At 38.9% G+C, this 17,764-nt stretch overlaps 1 protein-coding gene across 1 annotated transcript in view; it reads left to right on the top strand.

Annotated features, from left to right (window-relative positions):
* LOC126475211 (probable RNA helicase armi) overlaps positions 1-17,764 on the top strand; it is a 53,099-nt gene that overhangs the window by 13,385 nt on the left and 21,950 nt on the right. Inside the window, exons 3-4 of the mRNA XM_050102871.1 lie at positions 9,226-9,718; positions 12,249-12,574. Coding sequence (XP_049958828.1) covers positions 9,226-9,718; positions 12,249-12,574 — 819 coding nt within the window. The remainder of the gene's footprint in view (positions 1-9,225; positions 9,719-12,248; positions 12,575-17,764) is intronic.

Here is a 17,764-nt window from a genome sequence, read left to right as displayed (position 1 = left end):
CAGGTTGGCTTTCGCATGACTGAAATTCTCAGAATCCATGATAGTTGACATTGAGGGGGTTATACTGACTGAGATACCTCATTATGTTTGAGTTTGTTGATCGCTTCGGATAATGCTTCTTATAGTCAGAAATGATGTGTTCTTTCCTCCAGCTATCGGGCACAGCTTGTTGTTTGAGGGATGTATGATATATTATGATTAAAAGAACTAACTCAGTCCCAGATCCTCTGTAGAACATGATCGGGAGTCCATTGGACCCTGGGACAATGTTCAACATCAGCGATTTTAGCTGTTTCTCACTGCTGCTGACACTTTTATCAACATCTCTTATTTTGCAATAGTGTAAGAACTAAACAGGGACAGTACTGGATTTTCCTTTGTGAAAGAATACTTTAAAGCAGAGTTAAGCATTTATGTGTTTGCTTCGCTACTCTCAGTTTTAGTTCCTATGTCATCCATGAGGGTGTGGACACTAAATGTGGTGCCACAAACAGCCTTTACTTGTAACCGGTTTCTTTTGGGTCTGTGAGAGATATATGGTAAGTTTCTGTTATGGTAGTTTCTGTTTTGACAGACAATCGTGTTTCTGTTAAAATCAGTGAGAGAGCCAAATGAGCTATCGTATACTGTGTAAAGATAAACTTTCAATTCAGTCTGTCAGATAACATGATTTGGGTCTATGCAAATAGACAACAGTGTTTGGCTCTTACACATCAAGAAAGTAATGAGGTGGTTTGCTACTCCCACATGCATTTTACTTTTGTTTATCTTATTAATTTTACAAAGCATAACAGTGATGCCCGAAACAAGATCTTGTTGGGAATTCCCTATCAGCAGTAATTACCCCATTATTTATACAGAGTGATTTGAGAAAATTAAGATGTTTGCATGAAGTAAACAGGTTTGAATTCTATTTGCATAAATACTACCCAACCACAGTATTATTGCATTTATTCTCCCATGGCCATTAGCAGAAACATACAGTGACATTACAGTAAACTAATACAGTGATGACTGAGGAAAACACAGCACATTGTGGATGATTTTAAGCCAGTTGTTCTTATACTATGAAGCAGTTCAATGTGTCCTTGTGAAATATATAGAAAGTCTTGATAAGCTGTTCTATGTGTCCTCATTCCCAGGTGCAATAATCTTGTGGTTGACTAATAGGTATTTTATACTATAAAGTTTATTCGAATGAGTTACAATTGTCATAACTCAAACTGACCTGAAGAATTCACGTATGAACAACATTTTCTCTTCTTTCGTAACAGAACTATGAATCTAAAGTATCCCTGCAGGAAGTAGGTGAAATTCACTGAGTGAAAAGCATTGAACTTGGGTTTGAAAATCTGCATTTTGTCACACACTGCCTTTAGTGCTTATGGAACAGATTTATGCTGCAGACAGCTCCAGTTATCTTTCAACAATAATTAAATATGTGCCCACAACAAAAAGACCATTCCTTTGTCTTGTGATCACTAATTGGTGCTGTTGTCCATTTTAAAGAAGTTCATACACCATCCTAATGGGAGATGTTAATGGAAAAGTAGGACAAAAAGTTAAGATTGAATCTTCAGCTGAAAATTTCATGTATCATACTGGGAATGACAGATGTCATTAATTAGCAGACTTCACCAGCAAGAATAACATGTTCACCCTAAACACACTCTTTGGTGTATGAAACTAGAAAACAGACTTGACAGAGACCATGTGGAATGGGATATGAAACTGACTATATTTTATCAAATACTAAGGAATTGTATTTCATGTGAGTCTTGAATTGCTTTAAAATTTAGAGTGATCATGTACTAGAAAATCTAGGATGAAAATGGACACACTGATTGAAAGTAACAAACCTATACAATAATAAATCAGAACTGTAGATGTTAATTTATCTAAGTATAAGGAGGTGTACCAGATCAGATTAAATAAGTTCAGCATTTCAGAAAATATGGAGATTGTACCAACTTGGATGAAAGAGGCAATTATTTAACAAAGGTACTTATACAAACACCTTAATACGTTACAGATACAAAATAATAAAACAAAGGAAAATCTCAAATGAAACTAAGTAACTACTAAAGATAGTACAAGAATTTTGAAGGGACTGGTTCCTGAATACCAGGGGAAACCTTGAAGAAATGGTCAGTTTTCTAAACAGTGTAACTCAAAAAATAAAATTTGTAAGACCATTTAATGCCTACCATATTTTAAGACATCTTTTTGGGAACATTTTTATGTATGAACCACAGCTTTGGCTCTCTCACTTTTTTAATTGTATTTTTTTGTTGCACGTGAAATAAACCATGCTAATTATTTATGTACATCATAGGTACACATTACTCAACATACAAAGAAAGTTGAAGGTATATTTTTTCCTGTAAGTTCTTTACACTATTATCTTTAAAGCAGACTATTGAAAAGATTGTGTTGTCATTAATTGTGGTGCAAAAAAATTTTAATTATGTTTATCAAAAATTTTGGAAATGAATTCAGGGTTTTTCTTCAAAAAAGCATTTTATTTTCAAAGTTAAGTCACAAGACCAGTCTGCTTATTAGTTAACCATGTTTTAAGACAATATACAAAATTCCATTTCTCTATCTTTAATAGTTTTTAGTCAAAGTGTATCAGAACATGAAATAATTTAACTTTCAGGAAATTCAAGTTAAAGTCAAAACTTGCTTTTTCTATTAAACTTGCATGGCACTAATGCATCCCAGGTCCATATTCATCTTGTTTCCTGTGTTGTTCTTCATCCCTTCTCTTTTTCACACTTGTCCTCCTTATTCTTGCCTCTTTGGTGGCTTCCAACACTGATTTTACTGCTTCGGAGAGTCTTCTTTGGTCAATGGATACTAGAGTTCTATGCACATTTAGCCCACCAGGCACTCCCATCAGTTCCATAACGTTAAGGGGAGTTATTCTTTCGTAGGGGGCAAAATATTAATTTTTTTCTCATAAACATTCCTTGGAGTGTATTTTACTAGAGAGATATGTTTTCTAAGGACATTTTAGCCATTAAAGGCTTTAAATATTCTTTTACTTTAAGGGCAACACATGTTGCCATGCCCACCTTTTGCCTTCTGTCAGCTTCTTGAACTTCAAAAACGTAATTACCTGATTTGTGAAAATATTTTGTGCTCACAGTTGGCTGCCCTGTTCGTACACTACTTTTGCTTGTTCCTTGTCCTTCCAGAACCCAAATGAATCATTTAACAGTGTCATATGGTCAAGAACTCCTAAAACAGTATTTGTAGGTAAAGATACATTGAATTTCAGAGTTTATGATGCAGTTCTTTCATTTAATGATGGCAATGTGGGGAGAGTTAGGCTGCTTCAAAAGTTAGGCATATAACCTGGGGAAAATACAATGATGGCACTCTCCGAATTGGATGCTGTCTGTGTGAAGAAAGTAGATTATGATAGCTAGGAAGGCAAGAATGCACTCAAGGAATGCTAAGAGAGCCAGGGAGGATGAAGAAAATGCAGATGACCCAGGATATGGTGCAGGGAAGTTCTAAGATCAGTAACAAACTATGTTCATCTTAGAACAGTGAAACTTACACAATTTACAGAAACTGGGCTGAACATCAATGATTCATTTTTAAAAGAAGTTCAGTTTAAAATTGTAGAAATTTGCAAGTGACTTATCTACAAAAATAGGTCAATGGAGAGAAATTCTTCCTCCACCAGGCATTAAAATTTTATATCATTCTCATGAACCATTCACGAGATAAATGTACCTAAAATTGACAAATTTAACATTGTAAATATATAAGGTACAATCTCCCCTTAATCCTTGATACTGCACCATCATTGAAACATAGAACAGCATCTAGCACACCTATTTTTGAAGTATTTAATCCTAGTAGAACAGTTTATAGTATCCGTTCCCAAATACAATTGATGAAACTTTCATTTGGGTTTTGAGTTCTACTGTGTTAATGTTTCTCTAATAATCTTGTGTCACTAAGATCCCTATATATATAGATTTTACAACATCCATTACAGCAAATGGCAAAGAATGTTTATGGTTGTAGGTCTCACCTTGAGTAGCAGCCCTCTGGTAGCCACACCATGAATCTCTGCCAGGTGGACAGAGTGCATGATATGGGTTGTCATCTGTGGAGGATTTATGAGAGATGGTAGCCCATTCGGCCTTTTTCATTCCCTCAAGGTCATTTTTACTTTGTTTATGGCTCGGCCATGACAATACTGAAACCTGGCTATTTCTTCATCTGTAAGCTGATCACGTCCACTAGTGCACTTTAGCTCCTTCTACCACTTTCTTCCTGTATCATTCAAGTTTTACTACTGACGCCACACTTCATCCCCTGCTTCGGTGTGAGTCCACATATAGTTTTCCATCCTGTGTTACATGTGTTTTGCTTAGTGTTTTATCTCTCTGTACTGGGTATTTTACTGACTCTCGTTTCAATCTGTTTTTGTGTAGGCACTAAAGACCTTGCCATCATGCACCCATACCACCATCACCATCCCCCACTAATGCACTTATCATCAGCTAATTTCTTTCCTTTCAAATTCCTCTTCAATTTCCTCAGTCTTGTACCTAACCTTTTCTGGACACGTCCAACACATCCCATTTTTTAAATTTTTGTGTTTTCATAAGGTTTGGATTCACAAACTTTTTGGTGCCCTTTCGAATCTCCTCTCTTAGGTAAGATGTATACATCACACCTTATTTCTCCACTGACCTGTGAAATATCTTCACTTCACCTTCAGATTCTGTCCCTCCACTATAACCACTAGAATTGATCAATATTTATGATTTTGCTTTCCACTAGTACAACCATGATGGTACTTGGTAATACATTCCGCATCAGTGACTTTGCCATTATCCAAGAAGGTAGCTGTCACTACACCTTTTAGGGAACTAGGGCATCTTTATTGCCAGGATGCATCCAGAGCTGCAGACATACACATATTGCTGTCATTCATGTCTACACTTTCCTGAACAGCATTTTTCATATAATCATTTGCTACCGCCTTTAAAGTCTTGTAACATACCATCTCTGTTATTGTTATTGTTCTTTTTGTTATTGTAGTTGTAGAGATATGAAATTATTGTAGCGGTTTGCTTAGTCAGCTGTACTTCGGAATTTTTTGACATTAAATGGAGCCTGAAACTTGCATAATAAATACTTCGCGTGAAGCGCGATTTGCGGCATAAACAAAAATTAATTGCAGAGATGCAATCCACAGAATATTAACAGAAAAGCTTTAGAACAATGTGCACGACTGACTAGACACATTCAGAGGGCACGTACATTCGCGTACGAGTGGTTGCGATCTGATGAGAAAGATCTATCTTAAATTTTTTTGTGTAAAATAATTACTTCGTAACACACTCGGAGATTGCGAACGTACAATCAGGGTAGAGGCACGTTCTTTCTATCATTCCCTGTGGCCTGGGTAAAACAATTGCAATTATTTAAATTTAAGAATATTTCTTTTTCAATCGGACTCCTATTTTTATACGAAAAGGAAGATTGCAGTTTCTGAATGTCTCGGCAAAAACACATCAAAATTAATCTTAGCGGCCACCAAAGGAAAGTAGTGAGCACAATCACGTACCTCTATTGTTGAGCAGTGCCATTGTAAAGATCGTCGCCTCCATCTAAAATTCGCCTTCTCGAATTAACAGAATCATTTGTACTCCATTGGTATGGGATTTAGGCTTGATCTTGACAGAAATTATAAAACACATTTTTCATCATTTAACATCTTCATTTAACACACACATAGACATAAAACTATACAGTACGTCTTTACGCCAGCACATCAGAACAAAAAGGTAGTTAATACTCGAAGTAATAAAAGAATCTCGAAATTAGTCCTTTGCCTCTCAATGATAAAAAAGTTTTTTTAGAGTATTCCTCTGGTATGACAGTCGAACAGATTTTCTTCTTGTATTTTTGAGATTATATTACAACATTTTTTAGTTCCTTTTCAGTCTGTAGAATAATTTTATTGTACCTGTCAGACCTTGTAGGAGGAGATAAGTCCATTAGAGCACAGAAAACTTGTGCATTTCTGTAACCTTTGCCTATACACTATAAGCATGTTTAATATTTGTGGTATACATACTCTGTTTAGTTACACCACAAGTATAACCACATTCGTTTAAATCACAAAAATTACAAACAATTCTTAATTTCGTTGTGCAACCTCTTCTAGCATGTATCTCCTCAACTACCTTCACACCACTATTGCCACATGCCTTATACTGCAAAGCTTTATTTATTAGTTCAGATACAGCAGAGCGTTCATGAATAACACAACCTGTATCAATAGTTGGTGCCTCTTATTATAAGCATTAATACTGTCAAGCTCAATGCCCAAATATCTCAGTTTTAGCTTCGAAGCACTTGGAGTAGTTGAAGCTGTATTGTATTCCAGTATTAGCAGAATTAATCCATGTGGTGACTCAATTTCCATAAAATGTACATTATTTAACCCCAAACTTCTTAATTCTTCCCTTTGCTTTCAAGTGGAATAAGAAACTTATGCACACTGTAAGAAACTCACACACACAATTACTTTGCTGTAAACAAAATATTAGTGCCAAAACAATGACTAAACTCTCTGTATAAATAAAAGATAAGCAACTGTAAAGCTTTTGCAGGTTAGCCAGCTTAAGGGACTAAAAAGTCATAAAAATGAAACAAATGAGAACAAAACTTTATTTTTAACAGAGTTGATTATATGCCTTGGGGACGTCATGGTGCGTGCAGCCACTTTTAAATTCCTTTACTTTTGGTACTTTCTGTGGTTCATTTCCCTGGAAGTAAACTTTTTCTTGTTCATAAAACTACAGAGAATTTTTTAAGACAAAAATTTTAAAAAATCCATTTTTTGACAGTTGTTCACATACAAGTCCCCTTAAGTACATGAAAAAAGAATATGCTGAACTGAACAAAAACATCCATTAGTGGCAAGTACAATTTTGTAAGCTGTTATGTTAGTGTGTGCCACTCTGTGATCATTGACAGGTGATTAGTGGTATTTTTGTCTGTTTAATAAAGATACTCTAGATGTAAGGTACTGTTGGTAGCTTCATGTTGCAATGACAGTAAACTCTTCAGTACTAGAAGTAAATGATAGGACTTTCTAACTTTAAGTGTCCCGCCATCTTTTGCTTGTGAGTCTGAATGGACATAAATAAATGAAATATATTTATACTGAATACTTTCATCCCCTCTCTTCATTTGTTTGATTCTGTATTTCCTATTTTATGTGTTGTTTTGTTCTCTTTTGTCCTGATTCTCTGCCACATACTTTGCCCATTGCAATTTCAACATGTGTGAAACTTCTTGGCAGATTGAAACTATTTGTTGGACCAAGACACAAACTCGGGACCTATGCCATACACGGGCAAGTGTTCTATCAACTGAGCTACCAAAGGACAACTCACAACTCGTCTTCACAGCTTTACGTCTGCCAGTACCTCATCTACTACCTTCTAAACTTCACAGAAGTTCTCCTGTTAAATTAACAAGACTTACACTCCTGGAAGAAACGATATTGCAGATACATAGCTTAGCCACACCCTGGGGGGTGTTTCCAGAATGAAATTTTCACTCTACAGTGGAGTGTTTGCTGATATAGAAATTCCTGGTGGATTAAAACTTTGTACCGGACCAAGGCTCGAACTCTGGACCTTTACCTTTAGCGGGCTAGTGCTCTCCCTACTGGTCGTGATTCATACTTCAGTAGTTCAGTCAGTAGAGCACTCACCCACAAAAGGCAAAGGTGCCGAGTTTGAGTCTTAGTCCGATACACAGTTTCACTCTGCCAGAAAGTCTCATATCAGCGCACACTCCAATGCAAAGTGAAAAATTTTGTTCTGTTCAACATTTGTGTTTGCCTGCCCCTAACATTTACCATTTATCTTTCCTTTTGGCTCATCGAGTGCTGTTTCATTTGTGAAGATAGAGATGGGCTGACCACAACTTCTTCATGAGACAAAAATCGTAGTACAGCCATTAGAAGTGCATTAATAAATAAAAATACCATTTCTCCTAGCTTCCAAATTTTCTGGGAAAGGTATTGGGAAAGATGAAAGTGGGAAAGAGGGATGAGATCAGTCAGGTCACTCGAATCCCAGATTTGCAGAGAACCTTGAGAAATAATGGAAAGAGGAACAAAAATTAAATAATCTTACTCCATTGAAGAGATCAGTAAAATATTTCACTGAACAACAAAAGTGTTTACAAATATGGTATTGAAAGTTCTTGCAGAATGTGATTAATTTAGGAGTAAAGTTAACAGCTCACGGAATAATAGAGGCATTGAGTTGTCGACAGGCACACAAACAAGACTGAAAACTTTCCTACTTTTAGGTCAAATCCTTTCTCTCTCTCTCTCTCTCTCTCTCTCTCTCACTCACTCACACACACACACACACACACACACACACACACACACCAGTCTATTGTGCTGGCTAAATAAACAGTCCCAGTGGTGTTTATTCAGCCATCACAATGTAGCTGTATGTGTGTGGGTAGGGAGGTGGTGGTCGGCGCACATTTATCTGTGTATTGTTGCCCAAAAGAGGATTTGCTCAACAGCTAGCAAAGTTTTCAATCTTTTTGTGAGCCTGCTGGCATCTTAATACCTCTACTATCTAACGAGTTGTTACCTTTACTTCTAAATTGATCACAAAAAATGACTGCTAAATAAGAAGGGAAGATCACCAATCAAAGAAAAAATGATACTAACTGGAAAAGATTGTTGGAGAGAAGGAAGAGCTTGCCCGTCAGTGTTGTGAGGTGCAAATGAGGTAGAACTTAATGGAAATTAGAACATATGACAGCCATCAGTGATTAGTAACATCCTGTAGTTCATGAGCTACTACCCGCTCCAGCAATGTTCCTCCTGTTAATGGTTGCAGACCTCATGTGCTTCATTGTATATCTTAATTTTCCTTTTTCGTGCTATGTCATACTTGACATGGCATTTGTGGTGACTACCCTCTCTTGCCATTAAAGCATTCATATAGTTTTCCCTTCTTCATTTTCTTTATTTCTTTCATTGGAGGAACTTCGATTTAAAAGATATGAAATCTGTCACCATTTGGTATGTAGCTGCTGCTACCTCTCGTGCTAGCTAATTTAAAAATTGCTAAGTTTTATTTGCTTTGTGCTGAATGGTCCAAACTTGATTTTTCTATTTTCTTTTGTTTTCTTAATCCTTTTTAGGAATGGAATATGAAGGATTTGTTCATGAAGTTTACCAGAGAGAAGTTTGGTTGAAGTTCAATAAAAATTTTCACCTCGCATATAATGGAGAAGAATATGATGTAACGTTTCGAATAAGCCGTAGTGGATACATGAGATGTCATGCTGCAGTTGATCTTGCAGTTAAAAACCTTGGTTCTGACATGCTCTTCCCAACAACAGTTACTCTAAAATCACCACAGCTTCATATTGATGATGATGATGATGATGAAGGGCAGCACCAGAAGAGAACTTCCAGCACTTCTAGTACAAAGGATAAAATTGATTTTGCAAGGCGTAAAATACAGTGGTTTAATAGAAATCTAAATATTTATCAAAAGAAAGCAATAAAATGTATTTTAAAAGGAGAAGCCCGTCCCCTTCCATATGTAATATTTGGTCCACCAGGAACAGGCAAAACAGTCACACTGGTAGAAGTTATTCTTCAAATATTTCATCTGATACCTGATAGCAGGTGAGTATTGCTTAGTTAATTTAAGTGACATATTTTCTCTCAACAAGGATTCTGTTCATTATATATTTCTATCATGTACAAAATTTCAACTGATTTACTCAAATTATAATTTTTTTTGTTTTATTTATTTAATATTTTTATCAACATTCTGTTGGCTTATTAGATGTAGGCTGCTGTGATTTCCTCTCCTGTGACAATATGTTCATCTCAGAGTTGCACTTATAACCAACATCCTAGATTATTTTTTGCATATATCCTTATCTATGTCTTCACTTACAATTTCTTCCCCTCTTCTCTTGCGTCTGCATACCTTATCATTGTGCCCTTTCTTCTAGTTGGAGTTTTTCACATATCTTTTCTTTTCCAGTTCTGCAAATAACCTTCTCATTTCTTATAAGTCCTCTTAATTTTCAGTGTCCTTGTTAGTGATACCAAATCTACACTCCTGGAAATGGAAAAAAGAACACATTGACACCGGTGTGTCAGACCCACCATACTTGCTCCGGACACTGCGAGAGGGCTGTACAAGCAATGATCACACGCACGGCACAGCGGACACACCAGGAACCGCGGTGTTGGCCGTCGAATGGCGCTAGCTGCGCAGCATTTGTGCACTGCCGCCGTCAGTGTCAGCCAGTTTGCCGTGGCATACGGAGCTCCATCGCAGTCTTTAACACTGGTAGCATGCCGCGACAGCGTGGACGTGAACCGTATGTGCAGTTGACGGACTTTGAGCGAGGGCATATAGTGGGCATGCGGGAGGCCGGGTGGACGTACCGCCGAATTGCTCAACACGTGGAGCGTGAGGTCTCCACAGTACATCGATGTTGTCGCCAGTGGTCGGCAGAAGGTGCACGTGGCCGTCGACCTGGGACCGGACCGCAGCGACGCACGGATGCACGCCAAGACCGTAGGATCCTACGCAGTGCCGTAGGGGACCGCACCGCCACTTCCCAGCAAATTAGGGACACTGTTGCTCCTGGGGTATCGGCGAGGACCATTCGCAACCGTCTCCATGAAGCTGGGCTACGGTCCCGCACACCGTTAGGCCGTCTTCCGCTCACGCTCCAACATCGTGCAGCCCGCCTCCAGTGGTGTCGCGACAGGCGTGAATGGAGGGACGAATGGAGACATGTCGTCTTCAGCGATGAGAGTCGCTTCTGCCTTGGTGCCAATGATGGTCGTATGCGTGTTTGGCGCCGTGCAGGTGAGCGCCACAATCAGGACTGCATACGACCGAGGCACACAGGGCCAACACCCAGCATCATGGTGTGGGGAGCGATCTCCTACACTGGCCGTACACCACTGGTGATCGTCGAGGGGACACTGAATAGTGCACGGTACATCCAAGCCGTCCTCGAACCCATCGTTCTACCATTCCTAGACCGGCAAGGGAACTTGCTGTTCCAACAGGACAATGCACGTCCGCATGTATCCCGTGCCACCCAACGTGCTCTAGAAGGTGTAAGTCAACTACCCTGGCCAGCAAGATCTCCGGATCTGTCCCCCATTGAGCATGTTTGGGACTGGATGAAGCGTCGTCTCACGCGGTCTGCACGTCCAGCACGAACGCTGGTCCAACTGAGGTGCCAGGTGGAAATGGCATGGCAAGCCGTTCCACAGGACTACATCCAGCATCTCTACGATCGTCTCCATGGGAGAATAGCAGCCTGCATTGCTGCGAAAGGTGGATATACACTGTACTAGTGCCGACATTGTGCGTGCTCTGTTGCCTGTGTCTATGTGCCTGTGGTTCTGTCAGTGTGATCATGTGATGTATCTGACCCCAGGAATGTGTCAATAAAGTTTCCCCTTCCTGGGATAATGAATTCACGGTGTTCTTATTTCAATTTCCAGGAGTGTATGTTTGAACTGAGAGAGACAAAAGGAAACTGCACCCCCTTGTCCATCTTTCCTCTAATTTCTTAACATTAAAGATTCAGGTGCCTATCAACATTTATTGATATCTTCTGAGTAAAGAAATGATTTATTTCAAAACTAGTATGCCGTTCATATTACACAACTATTCATCTGTATGTTCAACTTCCATTAAACATAAAATTTCCATATTTTACGTTATAAATTTATCTCAATGCATAAAGCTGAATTATGGTGTAGTAGCAAATAATGTAATTATGTTGTGCAGATTAAACTGCCAATGTTCCAGTGCTCTTCAGGTGATATAATACATTACTTCTGGTGTTAGATCGGTTACCCCAATGAAGCATGGCTTCAGTGGGACTGTAATTTTGCCATATAATGTGTATTATGATATTTAGCTGCTTTGGATGTACTCACAGAAAACCCAGAGTTTTTTGAACTTGGTATAGGAACTGTGTACATGATAGTGACTGCTTCAAAACTTCCAGTAAATATGCAAATGATACCTATTTCGTTCTCCTGTAACATCCTTCTTTCATGTTTTGAATTCCATGTATGGTTCACTGCCTTTTATGTTGGTGTTCACAGCTGAAAATCTGTGGCAGGTATTTTGATTTTGACCTATTTCTGATGCACTGCTTACTTTCAGATTGGTTGTTGCTACACCATCAAATAGTTCTGCTAATCTTGTGGCTCAGCGATTACTGGAGTCAGGTTTGCTCCAACCTGGCGATATGGTAAGACTTGTGGGTTATCGGTACCTGGAGGAAGGTGGAATGCCTGAGGATCTCATTCCTTACTGTCTCTGTGCTGAAGTAGAACAATCACATCTGATGGGAAGACATCGGATTACTGTAGGTACTTGTGTTGCACTTGGCCAGTTGTTCATTGCAGGATTACCTCGTGGCCATTTCACACATGTACTGGTGGATGAGGCTGGACAAGCACTTGAACCAGAACTGCTTATTCCTGTTGGTGGGTATGGTTAACTTAGTTATTTATATTACTATGTTTATCCCTTTTACTTACTTTGAAAGTTGTAGGTGGGTTATTGTGGTAATTTTGTGCTTTGAAATCTCCTGTGTGCAATACACTTTATTCATTCTGTAGTTTGTTAGTGTGCATTGCCCATAAATACAGGAGCTTTTATTAGGCATTGTCAAGTTGTCTAAAAGTTTTGTGTTCTCAGTATAATTTTTTGGGCATAGTCTTACTTTTTATGCACTTGTGTAGAAGAAATGTGAAATATGACACTTCTAAGCAATGAGCTTAACTAATGTTTGTAGAAATATTTGTGTGCTGTAGATTCCAGTGAACAAGTTTGATAATTGACATGGAGATTTCAAATAAGCATATACAGGGTGTCTCTAACCTTTTGGGCATATTTCTCATGTTGTACACATACACAGCATAAACCGAATAACAACAATGTAGCTTATAATAATTGTTCAAAGTGATTACCACCAGTGTCAACGCATGCATGGCAGTGGCACATGAAGTTCTGTCACATTCGCTCAAAGATTCCTGGTGTCTATTGTACTAGGAGACAGGATCCAACACCATCTCCTCAAAGGCTTGTGTTTGGACATGTGTTTGGTCGGACCATTTGTCGGCTCCTTGTAGTGTGAACACCCTGTCTCTCATAAGTTGGTATCTGCAGAGATAAACGTCTTCCAGTTAGGATGAAGACTTTGAGGAAAGCATTCTCTATGCATTTATGCTGGTTTACGGGCACTACATCCTGCCACAACTCACATTAAATGAATGTTTGCCAACTCTCCTGATGAGTAACGTTCAATCTTTGACTAGGCATCATGCACTGTTCAAAAGGTTTGAGACACACTGTATGATATATCTTTTTAAGCAAACAAGTTGTCAGAACAAGAGATTTTTTCTTTTAATTCTTTTAACCTACAGTTAACAAACTATGTAACATTTCAAATAATTAAACTAACCTGTAAACCCTACCCCCATGAACCATAGACCTTGCCGTTGGTGGGGAGGCTCGCGTGCCTCAGCGATACAGATGGCCGTACCATAGGTGCAACCACAAAGGAGGTTTATCTGTTGAGAGGCCAGACAAACGTGTGGTTCCCGAAGAGGGGCAGCAGCCTTTTCAGTAGTTGCAGGGGCAACAGTCTGGATGATTGACTGATCTGGCCTTGCACCACTAACCAAAACGGCCTTGCTGTGCTGGTACTGCAAACAGCTGAAAGCAAGGGGAAACTACAGCCGTAATTTTTCCCGAGGGCATGCAGCTTTACTGTATGGTTAATTGATGATGGCGTCCTCTTGGGTAAAATATTTCGGAGGTAAAAATAGTCCCCCATTCGGATCTCCGGGCGGGGACTACTCAAGAGGACGTCGTTATCAAGAGAAAGAAAACTGGCATTCTACGGATCGGAGCCTGGAATGTCAGATCCCTTAATCGGGCAAGTAGGTTAGAAAATTTAAAAAGGGAAATGGATAGGTTAAAGTTAGATATAGTGGGAATTAGTGAAGTTTGGTGGCAGGAGGAACAAGACTTTTGGTCAGGTGAATACAGGGTTATAAATACAAAATCAAATAGGAGTAATGCAGGAGTAGGTTTAATAATGAATAAAAAAATAGGAGTGCGGGTAAGCTACTACCAACAGCATAGTGAACGCATTATTGTCGCCAAGATAGACACAAAGCCCATGCATACTACAGTAGTACATGTTTATATGCCAACTAGCTCTGCAGATGATGAAGAAATTGATGAAATGTATGATGAGATAAAAGAAATAATTCAGGTAGTGAAGGGAGACGAAAATTTAATAGTCATGGGTGACTGGAATTCGAGAGTAGGAAAAGGGAGAGAAGGAAATATAGTGGGTGAATATGGATTGGGGGAGAGAAATGAAAGAGGAAGCCGTCTGGTAGTATTTTGCACAGAGCATAACTTAATCATAGCTAACACTTGGTTCAAGAATCATAAAAGAAGGTTGTATACATGGAAGAACCCTGGAGATACTAGAAGGTATCAGATAGATTATATAATGGTAAGACAGAGATTTAGGAACCAGCTTTTAAATTGTAAGACATTTCCAGGGGCAGATGTGGACTCTGACTACAATCTATTGGTTATGAACTGTAGATTAAAACTGAAGAAACTGCAAAAAGGTGGGAATTTAAGGAGATGGGACCTGGATAAACTGACTAAACCACAGGTTGTACAGAGTTTCAGGGAGAGCATAAGGGAACAATTGACAGGAATGGGGGAAAGAAATACAGTAGAAGAAGAATGGGTAGCTCTGAGGGATGAAGTAGTGAAGGCAGCAGAGGATCAAGTAGGTAAAAAGACAAGGGCTAGTAGAAATCCTTGGGTAACAGAAGAAATATTGAATTTAATTGAGGAAAGGAGAAAATATAAAAACACAGTAAATGAAGCAGGCAAAAGGGAATACAAACGTCTCAAAAATGAGATCGACAGGAAGTGCAAAATGGCTAAGCAGGGATGGCTAGAGGACAAATATAAGGATGTAGAGGCTTATCTCACTAGGGGTAAGATAGATACTGCGTACAGGAAAATTAAAGAGACCTTTGGAGAAAAGAGAGCCACTTGTATGAAAATCAAGATCTCAGATGGAAACCCAGTTCTAAGCAAAGAAGGGAAAGTAGAAAGGTGGAAGGAGTATATAGAGGGTCTATACAAGGGCGGTGTACTTGAGGACAATATTATGGAAATGGAGGAGGATGTAGATGAAGAAGAAATGGGAGATACGATACTGCGTGAAGAGCTTGACAGAGCACTGAAAGACCTGAGTCGAAACAAGGCCCCGGGAGTAGACAACATTCCATTGGAACTACTGATAGCCTTGGGAGAGCCAGTCCTGACAAAACTCTACAATCTGGTGAGCAAGATGTATTAGACAGGCGAAATACCCTCAGACTTCAAGAAGAATATAATAATTCCAATCGCAAAGAAAGCAGGTGTTGAAAGATGTGAAAATTACCGAACTATCAGTTTAATAAGTCACAGCTGCAAAATACTAACGCGAATTCTTTACAGACGAATGGAAAAACTGGTAGAAGCCAACCTCGGTGAAGATCAGTTTGGATTCTGCAGAAATGTTGGAACATGTGAGGCAATACTGACCCTACGACTCATCTTAGAAAATAGATTAAGGAAAGGCAAACCTACATTTCTAGCATTTGTAGACATAGAGAAAGCTTTTGACAATGTTGACTGGAATACTCTCTTTCAAATTTAAAGGTGGCAGGGGTAAAATACACCGAGCGAAAGACTATTTACAATTTGTACAGACACCAGATTGCAGTTATAAGAGTCGAGGGGTATGAAAGGGAAGCAGTGGTTGGGAAGGGAGTGAGACAGGGTTGTAGCCTCTCCCCGATGTTATTCAATCTGTATATTGAGCAAGCAGTAAAGAAAACGAAAGAAAAATTCGGAGTAGGTATTAAAGTCCATGGAGAAGAAATAAAAACGTTGAGGTTCGCCGATGACGTTGTAATTCTGTCAGAGACAGCAAAGGACTTGGAAGAGCAGTTGAACGGAATGGACAGTGTCTTGAAAGGAGGATATAAGATGAACATCAACAAAAGCAAAACGAGGATAATGGAATGTAGTCGAATTAAGTCGGGTGATGCTGAGGGAATTAGATTAGGAAATGAGACACTTAAAGTAGTAAAGGAGGTTTGCTATTTGGGGAGCAAAATAACTGATGATGGTCGAAGTAGAGAGGATATAAAATGTAGACTGGCAATGGCAAGGAAAGTGTTTCTGAAGGAGACAAATTTGTTAACATCGAGTATAGATTTAAGTGTCAGGAAGTCGTTTCTGAAAGTATTTGTATGGAGTGTAGCCATGTATGGAAGTGAAACATGGACAATAACTAGTTTGGACAAGAAGAGAATAGAAGCTTTCGAAATGTGGTGCTACAGAAGAATGCTGAAGATTAGATGGGTAGATCATGTAAGTAATGAGTAGGTACTGAATAGAATTGGGGAAGAGTTTGTGGCACAACTTGACAAGAAGAAGGGACCGGTTGGTAGGACATGTTCTGAGGCATGAAGGGATCACAAATTTAGCATTGGAGGGCAGCGTGGAGGGTAAAAATCGTAGAGGGAGACCAAGAGAAGAATACACTAAACAGATTCAGAAGGACGTAGGTTGCAGTAAGTACTGGGAGATGAAGAAGCTTGCACAGGATAAAGTAGCATGGAGAGCTGCATCAAACCAGTCTCAGGACTGACGACAACGACAACAACAACCTGTAAACTTCAAAGCTTTCTTGGTGTGATTGGTAATAAACACATTTCTGGATGACTGTTTATGTTGTGGATTCAGTTTTGATATATACTGTTTCAATAGTCACTTCATTTTCACGAATCAGATTATATAAACACTGATCTTTGATGTGCTTGCTGTTGATGAACAAAAAGATTGTCATTATGACCATAATGTCATATAATTTGAAACTATTTATTTGTATGGTAATGGAAAGCCCCTTGAGGAGTGAAAATAATGGAAGGAGTAAAGGTAACAACTAACTGAGTAGTTAAGGCATTGAGTCACTTATAGGCAAACAAACAAGGCAGAGAATCTTACTGCTTTTGGATAGATCCTTCTCCAAAGCTTTAGTGTCCTCTCACGACTGTGTGGCTACATTATCCTGGCTGATTACATTGTGCTGGTACTGCAGCACAACTAGCATGAGGGTTTATGTCTGATGGAGTGGGTGGTGGGTGAAATGCAGCGAAGGGTTGGAGGGGGGGAGGGGATTGAGGAAGGCTAGTTGATGGCTGAGAGGGAGAGGCAGCAAGACACTGGATGTGAATGTGCCACCAGTGAGCTCATTCTGACCACAGGCAGAAGCAGTTGTGTGCAGCATACAATATAGAGGAGTATATTAACTATTTCAGACTTGAATTTATTCTGGAGGAAGGAAAATTGTTTATGCAGTTATGCTCTTAGGTGATTCAAAATTATTTTAAATGCAAGATTTATACAAAAATGTGTATCTGTTTCCAAAACATAGTTTGCACACTTGGGCTAAAATAACTGTTTATGAGATAGTGTCTATTGTAATAAATAGTAAAATGACCTTTTAATAATTGCCATGCAAAATAACAACAACAGTATTCAATTATACAGTGGAATATAGTGAACCAACAACATCCATG

The sequence above is a fragment of the Schistocerca serialis genome, chromosome 4, assembly GCF_023864345.2.
Source record: "Schistocerca serialis cubense isolate TAMUIC-IGC-003099 chromosome 4, iqSchSeri2.2, whole genome shotgun sequence".
Taxonomy (NCBI): domain Eukaryota; kingdom Metazoa; phylum Arthropoda; class Insecta; order Orthoptera; family Acrididae; genus Schistocerca; species Schistocerca serialis.
This window is presented reverse-complemented; position numbering and strand designations above follow the sequence as displayed.